Source organism: Alligator mississippiensis, chromosome 1 (assembly GCF_030867095.1).
Source record: "Alligator mississippiensis isolate rAllMis1 chromosome 1, rAllMis1, whole genome shotgun sequence".
Taxonomy (NCBI): Eukaryota; Metazoa; Chordata; order Crocodylia; family Alligatoridae; genus Alligator; species Alligator mississippiensis.
This window is the reverse complement of record NC_081824.1, coordinates 262408791-262420990: the sequence shown is the minus strand read 5'-3', so window position 1 is coordinate 262420990 and position 12200 is coordinate 262408791. Positions and strand designations below refer to the sequence as shown.

The window sequence follows — 12200 nt, the reverse complement described above, 5'->3', positions numbered from 1 at the left end:
AATGTTGTTCCTAATAAGCTTTATAATGTATAGTAACCTGCAAAATCAACTGCACCAGAAAATCCATTACACCAGTTCTGTGCTGAATTGTACTTTCTTTGCTAACATATGTAGCTCATTTTAAGAATTCTCTCTTGGCTGAAGCTCTGTAACAGTTTCATTACCATTATCTCTATTTATGACTACCTTTCAAATGCAGACTGCTGTTTAGATCCAGTTCTTCTTCATCCTTGCAGTTATCACCAAAGACCAGGACTGTACTGGTTCTAACAGCCTCTGTCTCTTTTTTTGAATGAAGTGAAGATTGCTTAATATGGGGCTGTAGGAGGCACTGGTTCGGACAATCTTCATACACAGCTGCTTCCAACCCAGGAAAGCAAATAACTGCAAGGTACCAATGAGACCTGTCCATAGAATGAAAGTGGGGGGGAGAGGGCAGGAAGGTCAGCATTCTATACAAGAGAGTTGTAGAAAGCCTTTATAACATTGAAGTGATAGAGAACACAGGGTAGTTGTTTATCAGTTCCAACCATTACTATGTTCATTTATAAGGATACAATCACATACAAATCCTCATAACATATTTCTACTTTTGAACCTCACCACAGCTGCACAGAAAATTCTCACCTATTCTTTGTCAAGCATTTTTCCTGCCTGATTCTCATTTTCAAACATCCCTCACCTACTCAGACAATCAAGAGCAGGGATCAAATTGTAGCAAAACCCCGTTTTTCTTTTTGTTTTTCTTTTGAAATGCATTCCTTCCCTTCCCCAACTATTTCTCACTTTTTCTCTCCCTCTCTATTCCCTATAGATAAGTATGAGTAAGCTAAGACAGAGTGAGCTAAGACATGGGATAAGCTTTAGCATTTTTGTAGCAAGCTTTTTTTCTCTCTCCTTCTTTGATCCACTGTTTTATATTGTATAATTATTATGTTTATACTGTTTTACCGATTTTTACTTTTTTTTTTTAATTGATACCATATGATTTAGGCCTACACGTGTAAGTTAGCATAAGTAATGTCAAGTTTCCATTTTGTACGTCAAGCCTCCATCTTGTGTCTTCTGCCCGGGTATAACCTATGACACATGTCTAACCAGTCTCATGTAAATTGGTTCCTGAATGAATGGGAATGAATGAGGGTGCTTGAGATACAATGGTAGCAGGCCTCTACTGAATAATCAACTCAATTACTGGACCATAAGCTAAACGACCCAACCATGACCCTGTATTGACCCTCCCTGGCTCAAGATTTGGAAGACAAAGACTGCTGCAGAAACCAGCCAACCCACCGTGACAGACACTTGAAACTGCATGTCCAAGCCTGGAGTGCACATGCTCAGTACACCAGGGGCTGACCCTTGCCTGGGCATGCCCCTGCCACTAGGGTCATAGAAGGTCTGCCCCTATAAAAGGGGGCAGTGAAGACAGACCAAGTGGGATGCCCCCTCCACCTGGACCAGCACCACGCCACACCACCTATAAACCTAGAGGCCCTGCCGGCAACCCCCCTCTGGACAACACCTTGCTGGAGAAGACCCCGACTGGCCATCAAGGATCATCTCACAGCCTAGGATAGGTAGCTATCACCCACTTTCCTTCCCCAAGCAAAGGATCTGGACTCTGTCCCTACACACCTTGACTTCAATCCCTCCACCAAGCCTTTTTTTCTCCTGCTACCATTGTGTGAGTGTGTACGTAATTGTGTGCGTGTGTGTGCATGTGCGTATGTGGGAACCAATAGCTTTATGGGGCTGTGTAGTGCGTTGCCTGTTTAATAAACCTGTTATTTTGAAACCCTGAGTTGGGTTTTTGTCTTATTGACCTCCCGACCCTCCTCCTTGATTTCCCGGCTATCTCCCAGCTTTCTGCCTCTCAATTTCCAGCCCCATCTCCCACCTTTCTGTCTGTTTCCTGGCTGTCTCCCCCTTGCCACCAGGCTTTTTCCCTTGCTTCTACCCTGGCACCAGGTGACCCCGAGTAACCCCGGGGCACTTTAACCCTAAGTAACCCCAAGCCCCAGTGACCTCAAGTAACCCCGGGGCCACTTGAATTTAAGTAATCCCAGCTTCCCCTCCAGTCTGCTGGTTCTAATCCTGGCCCCAGCAACTTTTACTCCCGGCACTTTCACTCTCCATCTCCCTCCTTAAGGAAATCTTTGACCCTCAATTCCCCCTCCCATAGTCACCAAGCACCCTAGGTACCCCAAGCACACACATACACACCATACCACCCAAGTTAGGAACTCACCTGTGTGTATGTTTAGGTGCGTGGTGTGTGTGTGAACTGGCAAATATATATATCATCATGTGCATGATATACAAATTAGTGATCCGTGTATGTGTATTGGGTGTGTGGGTATTGATAGCTGATTTTGTCTAATTTTTGGTGTGTATAGTGTGCATGTGCTTAGACTGGTAATCTTGAATGCATATATGCCAGAGTTGGTAGTGTGCGTGTGTGCGCCTAATTGATGCGTGCGTGCATGAGTGCGTGCGTGCACACAACTGTCACACCCTCCCGTCTAACTGCACAATTTTAAGATCCTGAGAGTTGGCCGGGCCCCACAGGACAACAAAATAATAGATAAAATCTGGAATATGGTATGCTCCCAACCTGACATTTATATGACATAATTCTGCAGCTGCTTTGTATGCAGAATGATGGTGGATACATGCATCCAAAGTAAATGGAGAATCAAGCCTATCCACTAGCACTGACTCTGCTACTGTGAATATTATGTATTACATTCTACAGGAAGTTGCTTGGAAAGAACAGAAAAATTCATACAGAACTTTTACAGAATTAAAATCAAATCTATTCTTTGGTAAAGCAAACGTCCACAAAACAGAGTTTATTGGAGACAAAGAAATATCTTTTTGCTTGCCCTTCTTCTTGTAAATGACATTTTTGAGGGACTTTAAATTATTTGCTCAGCACAATGATTAAGACTGATCGTTATTTAATTTTTAAATCAGAATCTACTTTTCCTGAGCAGTTAAGTTAGAATCAGTCCTTGGAAATGTTTGTACTGATCAACCAGAGGCATTCTAGCCCTGACAGATAATGAGACCTAAAAACCATCCCATTTGGATCATGGCACCAATTATGACCTTTTATCTAATGTTCTGATGTGATGGTTGTCCTTGATATACTGGAAATGGTGAATCTTTATCTCGATAGGCACAAAATACACTCATTTCTAAGAAGCAAGATTCTCCAGCTTTTCTAGTGACATTGGTTTCTACTGTTGATGGCTCATAAGTAATTGGATTCTACTGTATTCACTAGTTCATTGGTCCAGTATTCTCTTTTTTAGTGGAAATGGTTCAGGCCTTCAGGTATTTCAGACTTTTAATAAGAGCAAATTTCAAGCCTATGAATTCTTAAGTCCCAGAAAACGGTCCTCAACAAATCAGTTTCAAAAGTGTGCGGGTCATACTTACTCCTCATTCACAGGAACAAAGATATAATCTTTAGTAAAGATGTTTATACGACGAGTCCACGTTTTTACTCTTCTGTGTCTTCTCTGCGCTGCCCTGAAAATAAAACAATTATTATTGTGTGTTCTTTGGATTAAGTACTGTGACATGGTTGCCAACTCTACAGCTTCCTATGCCTAAGCAAAAACATTCTCCCTCTCCAGTTAAAGAAGGGAGACTCAGAGATCAGACAAACTCAAAGGCAGAGTAACAAGTGCTTCAATTTTCTCTATGACCTTCCTGTAGGCCAATAAAGTAGCAGGCATGGGCACTGCTTGTAGTCACAGCTACCCCAAGAGGAGGGCCTTCTGAATATGATGGCCTCATATGAAGCACCCCAAGACCCTAAGTAACAAAATAAAAATTTGTTTGGGAATAAAAAAAAGTCCTCTTAACCCAAGTACTAACTATTCATAGTGAAAAGGGAGCAATAGCTGTTAACAGAAAAAGACTATCCTGTGGGAAGAAGGAATTAGAGCAAGGCACAGGAGAACTCCATCTTCCATAGCCTTGGCTGAAGGCACAAGGGGTGTTTATACATGTGCTCCAGAAGGCATTTGGGGGGGGGGGGGGGGTGCTTAGTGTAGCTGTGAGAGCCATGTTAATTAAGAGCACCCAGAGTGTCATGTGCATCAGTGCCCCTGCGCCGAAAAATGGTGGTGGGGCGCTTTGAACTCAAGCTCATTGAACCAGCTTTAGTTTAAGGCACCCCACTGCCATTTTTCAGCACAGGGACACTGATACTCATGACGCTGGGGGTTGCTGGAGCACGTTATTTTCCATGCTCCAACGCACTGGAATTACAGTGCATTGAAGCAGACTCCCTGCATGTGTATAGGAGCCCAAGGTTACCAAGAGGGTGTGTGGCAACACAACTGGTGCTGCTAGTGAAACCTTCCAATTTTGGTGTACCTGTGGTGCACACTCACCTACAGGGGAAAAGGCATAGTCTCATAAAAAATTAGGGCTAGAAGGGACCTCAGGAGGTCATCCAGGCCAACCCCCTGCTCAAAGCAGGACCATCCCCAACTACATCATCCCAGCCAGTTTCTGCCATCACTAAGTGGTCACCTTGCCACCCACACACTTGCCCATATGCATGGGTGCTGGGAATGAATACCACTACACAGAAGCCAAGCAGGGACTCCTAAGAAAGGTGCACAACTAATGAAGTCAACCAATGCAAAATGAGTCATTCCACTTACATAAAACAGGACAGCAATCTGTGATCATCATATAAGCTTCATAAATAAGAAAGAGTGCTACATGTGCTAAGCCTACACTTCAAAGGAACAATACAAACCCTAAAGGCCTCCCCTTTCCCTGTACAATTGCATGAATGTTCGGAAGAACAGGAATGAAAATGTAGTGAAGACAATTGCCCAAAATCCAGATTCAAATAAAAAGAGAGTCAGTAACAGTTCTATATTAGTTTGTATTTATATCAAACCCTAATAATAGAAAAACTTTAATTAAAAGGCTACTATCCTATATTGTTTCTGACAACATATCTGGAAGACCTAAAAGCATTTGGAATGCTACAAGCCAAAGGACACTTTATGGAAAGTATGAGGGATCCAGGAAGAGCACCAGTCTTTGAATACTGCTTCATTATGAATCTGTGTTGTATGACATCCCATCATTCCTGTCCTCCCTTCCCACCTCAACCCCTAAATTAAGACCGCCTCCTTCAGTACTTGTGCATATATGTAACAAATAGTTTAGTTTGGAACAGTAATGTTATGGCATCTGGAAGTGAACTTACGAAAGCTTTGGATCTTTCTCAGAGTTTTTCTCTCTCCTGGTCAGGCACTTATAGAAGAAGCTACTAAAAACATGTGAGCGCTCAGCAAGATGCTTTGGTGCTTTCTCCAATAAAAGGTATCTAGAAAAGAAATGAAAAAGGCATATATTTACTTCCTGTGTAGAAGCCACGTTCTCCCTGAAAAAAATCATCATTTATAAAAATTAAAGGACACTACTGCTACTTTAACCTAGAAGCCAATTACCTTCACACAGTTGCTAACCATACCAAACTTTTCTGTGTAATTTTACGTATGTGTATAGATGGCAATCATTGTAATATGTACACGTCAACCAGTTAATGTGAACACAGCTACAAAAAAGCCAATCTTAGCCTTGAGATTTGTGCTCCAGAGTCAACTTTTTTTTAAATAGTTGCAAGAACTAGAAACATAATTAAGATAAGCTTGAAAATTTTAAATATGAACACTAATGCAGTGTTACCTTCCTGAGTTTCTAGTGTGTGAAACAAAAGGTCAGTAGTGTAAATCATACCATTCACCTCAATGGGTTATTCATTAAGAAACCTCAAAGTTACAAGTTAGATGTTCAACCTGTTAATTATTTTGCTACTTTGCTTACATCTACATCAGGTATGTACATAAGTTACTTGGCTGCATAGCACAATGCCAGTCCCCATTTGTTGCCTGTTACTTACTTTGTAGGAAACGTCAGTTATGTGAATATTAATTGAATGCAAAAACTGCCTAAATGACTATCATCTTTCATCCCCACTGTCTACACACTGTGCTTTATCAACTGCATCTTAATTACAATAGTAACAGTTCAGAGGTTGACAAACTTTTAGGGCACTGGGCTGGGTATTTAAGACCCAGCAACCACCACAGATTGATGATCCCCAACCACTGATCCTTTGCTGCTCCAATCCTCTCTCTACTCAGTGCCCATCTCTGCTTAATGGGTGCTGCTGAAACACATATCAAACACCATCAGGGAATGGCAAATTTGACAGTAAGTACAAAGACAAGGAGATTTTAAGTCACAGCTTTAATGAGGCCCCTTTAAATTGGCATTTTCTCCTCCCACTCTCCCTTCCAAATCAAACTTTCGTGGGCTGGAATTAAGGTTGTTGACTGGTCTATATTATTATACTAACTGTATTTTGCTTAACTGCACCAGAAACATGGAATTGGGGGCAGCTGTCAAAGGACATTTATTAGAAGACTTGAAAACAGTGGGAGAAAGATAGTTTCATGGCTGCTATTTCTCATCACTGTCAACAGTAGTTCTGAAAGTGATGAGAAGCCTTGAAAATGAAGATAGCTAGGAAGTTTGGGGGCTGCTAGTACCACAGCTCTGATGGCACTCTGTGCTTACTGAGCCTTGTTTATGTGACAGTTAAATATATACTCTGGGTAAATGCAAAACTTATTTTCTTCACTTCTAAAGCTAAACAGTTAAAACGAGTATGCAGAAGTTTATTTATATTGATCCACTTAACATGTTTATCTCACAATGCCAGACTACCATTCCAAATCCCCAACAGTTCCCTCTCTCCACAAGCCTCCTAAGCATCTAGCTTCTTGAAACATCCAACTTTTGACAGCTTCTGCAATGCAGTCCTGTATTGCCAGTAGGGGTGTGCAAAACGGGCTGTATTCGATTCAGACTCAGATTAGGCCCAAATCAGGGACAATGATTTGATCTGTTAATTCGGATCACTGTCCCCAATTCAATTTGGCCGAATCCAAATCTGAAGATTTGATGGCGGCCAATTCAGAGAATCAGCAATTTGGCCATAGACACAGCTTTAAATGTTTTTTTTACATACCTCGAGGTACCAGGCATGGATCATGAATGCTGCAATGGTGGGGCGGATGGAGCAACCCATAGGAGCATGCAGGATTGGATTTGGCAGGCTTCCAGTTCCCTATGCACTGTCTCTGATGCCTTCTCTGGCTGCCAGCACACTCCTGCTGCCTTGCCACTCTGTCCCAGGGACAAGCCAGCCTGTTCCTGGGCAGTCCCAGGTGGCGGGAAGCTGGCGGGGACAGTGCATGGGGCACCAAAGCCTACCTGCCTCTCCCATGGCTGGGAGGCGAGCTGTCAGCAGGCCAAGTGGTCTGAGCTGCGGGGGACCCCAGTCCTTCCCTCCACGGTGGTGGCACCCCCCAGGCAGCAGCCACCCATTAGCACCCTGCCTGGGCGGTCCCAGGGGGCACTGCCAGTGTGGAGGGAAGCACCAGGTCCTGCGTAGCTCAGGGGCTGCACGACCCACTGGCAGCTCATGCGGGCAGGCTCGACTGAAGAAGAAAAAAAAAGAAAGTAGCAGCAAAGAGCCTGATTTTTTTTTTCTCCCTGAACCTGCCTGCCTGAGCTATGAAGGACCTGGTGCTTCCCTCTGTGGCTGTGGCACCCCCTGGGACCACCTGGGTGGGCGGCTAGTAGGCAGGTGCTGCCCTGGGGGTGCCACCGCAGCAGAGGGAAGCACTGGGCCCTGTGCAGCCCAGGCAGGCTCTGAGAAAAGGAAAAAAAAAAAAAAAAGATAAAAGATCAGGCTCCTTGCCACTTCTTTTTTTTTTTCTTCAGTCGAGCCTGCCCGCATGAGCTGCTGCTGGGTTGCACAGCCCCTGAACTGTGTGGAGCCTGGTGCTTCCCTTGGTGGTGGCAGTGCCCCCCAGGACTGCCCAGGCAGGGTGCTAGCAGATGAGTACTGCCTGGGGGGCATCGCCACTGCAGAGGGAAGGACTGGGGGCCCCCACAGCTCAGGCACCACTCAGCCTGCCTGCAGCTCGCCCTCCACAGGGGCAGGTAGGTTCTGGGGTGGGGGGAAAAAAGAGGATCAGTCCACTCATCGCTTTTTTTTTTTCTCTGGTGGAGCCTGCAGAGGCAGGAGGAAGGGATAGGTGGGCGAGCTGATGGGGGACTGTGACACACTGTGACGTCATGAAAGTCCCTAAATTGAAATGGTGGATTTTTAATAGTGCAGTTTAAAAACCCACCATTTCAATTTAGGGACAACCATACCCCGGTCGCATGTACAAGCACCCAATGACACCAAGAAAATTCAGGCACCTAACTTCCACTGAAGGTCAATGGCAGTTGCACATTTAACTTCCCTGTGTGCCTTGAAAGTCTCTCCTCCACCATTGTACCCACTGTTCTATGGAAGGCTCCATGTTTAATACGCATGCAATGATTACTTCACTCGGCTCTACCTAGCATATATAACAGTATCTCAAGGGAGTCATGAAGAATGAAACTCAGCCAACTGACACTACTGGGAATACAATGAGGCTAAAAATAACTGCCAGAGATATAACTAGATCACCTCTTTCCTCTTTTGTAACTGCTCATGAACTATTTAACTACTCATCAAAAAAAAAGCCCAATCCATCCAAGAATGAAACATATTTATTCCCTTCTATTACTTACTTCAGATAGAAGTCAATGATGACATCATTGAGGAATTCTCCATACTCTAAACACTTAAGATCCTCTTTCGTGACTCCCAGTCCTCCTTTGGCAGGTGGAGGAGGATAAACAATCAAACTGGAAAGCAAAAGTGATATTAACATGATGTACTGTGATACTAACAGGCAACTGACAAAGAATTCATATTTGCTGAAGGTCAGAAGGTGGTGAAAACTGCCAAGGAAAATTATGTTCATTACCTAGACCAGTGGTTCTCAACATTCTTAAATTCAAAGGCGCCTTCTGGAAAATGCTAGCTCTTAGGCTTCATTCTTTTTGACCACAAAAAGTAACAGAGCAATTCTTCTGTTGTTGAGAGCTCAGGCAGACCAAAACAAGTCAGAATGTTTTTAACACTATGCATTCCTATGTGAAAACTCTGGGCAACTATACACATGTATAGAGGCTGCTCTGACATATTGTAATTACAGAGCATGGAGCTGATTCAACAAGCATTAATGAAGCATCCCTGCCACCATTTTTCTGTGTGGAGACGCTGATATGTGTGATGCTGCAGGTGCTTTAATTAGAGCAGTTCTTGGAGCCGCTCTAATTAAAGCACCAGTCCCTCCCCCGTCCCACCACCACAACCCTCCTGGAGCACGTGTATAAATGCCATTGGGGTTTATCTTGGGAATCATGTTTGCACACCTAGTGGTACTACCATTGTGTGAAAGCAAATGGCATCCTTGAATGGATCTCAAGGCACCCTGGAGTGCTTTAAGAATCACTGATCTAGATACAAGTGTTTATGGACTGTGTTAGTTCAGGCAAATGTATTTACATGCTCAGCAGAGCTGAATTATTCAACTTATCTAATTATCCTGGCTCCCCCTTCTCCATTGTTACCATTACATCTCCACTTTATTAAGATCTCACAAATCACTTCCTCTTTCTTCATTTTTTTGAGCTAACATATTAACCATTTCTAAGATTCCAAAATATATACCTAAGACTTTTGTGATCTATACAACATGCAGGATTTAGCAATAAGTTGCAAAAGAATGATAAAATAAGAGGAATAGGAAACGTAGAATTAAAATAGACACATTCAAAGAATGAGAGCACATTTGTTCAATCTATGTGCTTTCATAAGAACTGTAATTAAAACACTCGGGATTTTGTTAATACTTTATTCCCAAAACTGCAATGCTTCTGTTTGTCTTTCTACTAAGACATGACAAGTATTAAGACAACATAAAATGGGAATCAATAAAATGTAGTGACTGACACTGACAAGTTCCAAAAATAAGAGGAAAAACCCCTGAATCTATTCATTTTCTGGTTTGCATGCAATTATAAAGCAGGAGTAAGAGACAGATATAGCAACCTAGGTATAGCAGCAGTATCAGTGCCAGGCATATACTCCAATATCTTGCTACATTACATAATATTTTTTTCCTCATTTTACAACTGCTTTATACTCGTCCAAGAATGCCCTGAGATAAATTATGAGACTCCAAACTTGGCATTTTTGCAGCTGAACAGTTTAAACATGACATAATAGCAGTTCATTGTTAAAGGGATGAGTTGGACACAAATGGTACTCTCAGGAAATCAGTGAGAATCTGGCAATGATAGGGACTGAGCCCTTAATACAAGTATTCTCTCTCTCTTAATTAGAAGATCTTAAAATCCCCACATGGGATATACACACATTACTTCTTATTTATTGGCACAGATTACAACCACGTGCATTTCATGTTAACTTAGAATAGAAATATTTTATCTTTCCACAGTAGCTCTTCTGCAGAGATCTCCAACTAATGCACAAATATTACTTAAACCAGTACTTTTCTTCTAGAAATCAGAGGCCTTTTCATAACTGCTTACTTAAACAGAACATACATACTTCTCAACTGGTCCGGTTTCTCTTATTTCTTTCCATTTATCATCTGACTTAGATGACAGAGAAATGGCATAGTGACCATTATTCTGCTTATGCAAAACAGCATAATTGGGTTTGGCTGCATTTACTTTAGATTCCTGCCATAAAAACAAACAAACAAAAATCATCTTTATACACAATTGCGCACACTGCAGGAGGCTGATAATAAACCTATGGCCTGCACAAATCTACTTTGCTATTTTTGATGAATAGTCATTTACAATATGGAACATATTCTGTCACTAGCTGTATTTGCTGGCTGGGAAAATTCACAATTTTTTGCTTGCAAGAATTAGAAGGTATGTGTGTACCGCTGATCAACTAAAGAAGTCAGACAGAACAACACCAATAATAATACTGGATTTTCTTGCATCTACAACACACACCGTTGCCTTCAAAAACAAGGTGCGTATTATATTTGGAGGTGTGTGTATGTGAAAAAACATGTTAGTTACTTCCCACTTATACAAAGCGCATCTCTTCAGGACAGTTTGCAGATGTCAGTCAGTCATGTGACATGGGTCCCCTAATCTTAGTTTTTGGTGGAGAAAAGGAGATGAAAAGGATAGAGCTACCACAGCAGATGTGCTGAGTTACCACTGGATTTGGTGAAAGCAGCAGTTATTTCTTATGTCTGGAAAAAAGCTGGTATGAGATCTGTGAGCAAAATAGATGATGTGTCAGATTTTCCAGTCTCACAAATCAGGCAAACCTCTGCCTCTGGGTACCAAAGGGCTACTGACTAGAACATGTCTTTCCAATTATGAAACTAATTGTTGAGAATTTTATACATAGGAGCAGGCTGTACAATGAACCCACTATCTGTTTCCATAAGATCACTGGAGGGGCTGTACAGTCTGAACTAGACCTTCTGAGCCCACAGGGAACAGACAAGATGTATTGTTCCTTACAGTGAGCAGTGCCCTCCTTTTATTGTTCTTAGCTAGCTCAGGAGATTGCAGTAATGGGTGGAATTATAAGCATCTATCTCCTCTGATTCTCTCCTGAAGCCACCTGCAGTCCTGGAGGGAGTAGGAGGGAGTGGGTTAGTTTCTGTTCAGGACTTATGATGATAGTGGGCTCCTGCCCAGGGGATGTGTGAAAGGCCTCTTGGAACTCTCCTCCTATGTACTAACATGGGGTACTATCTAGCACTTCATGTATATATTGCCCCATTTAGGGGGGTAAACAAACAAACATTATAGACTTTTAGCTACACAGTACACTGCCATAGTTCATTTATTGTGCACAAGGGAAACTGACTTGATTTCTCTAATGCCAAGTGATGCAACTCCAATGAACCAAGTGATGGTCACGTACTAACCTGAGGCACAGGGTCAGGCAGAACTGAGGCACTCTCCTTCAGCTGCTGCTGAAACAAGGTATGGTGATATTTCATAAAAGAGCTGTCTTCAGGGGACAGGTCCTTAAACAAAGGTAACACCTGCTTCCAAGACAAGTCAGAGAGATCGGGTGCCCGGTTTTTCTTGCTCACTTCTGCAATCAACTCATTCAGCTTAATTTGTTCTTGTTCCATTAATGGTTGTAATAGTTCAAGAAATAGGAATTCATTGGCCTTGGCTGTGAAGGA

At 42.6% G+C, this 12200-nt stretch overlaps 1 protein-coding gene across 3 annotated transcripts in view; it reads right to left on the bottom strand.

Moving 5' to 3' along the window:
• SENP7 (SUMO specific peptidase 7) overlaps positions 1-12200 on the bottom strand; it is a 70399-nt gene that overhangs the window by 15434 nt on the left and 42765 nt on the right. For all 3 annotated transcript variants that reach the window (XM_019476243.2, XM_019476245.2, XM_019476244.2), the window contains 6 exons: positions 11934-12190; positions 10574-10707; positions 8683-8799; positions 5249-5368; positions 3448-3540; positions 187-404 (listed from right to left, as the gene is read on the bottom strand). In XM_019476243.2, the coding sequence (XP_019331788.2) occupies positions 187-404; positions 3448-3540; positions 5249-5368; positions 8683-8799; positions 10574-10707; positions 11934-12190 (939 nt within the window). The remainder of the gene's footprint in view (positions 1-186; positions 405-3447; positions 3541-5248; positions 5369-8682; positions 8800-10573; positions 10708-11933; positions 12191-12200) is intronic.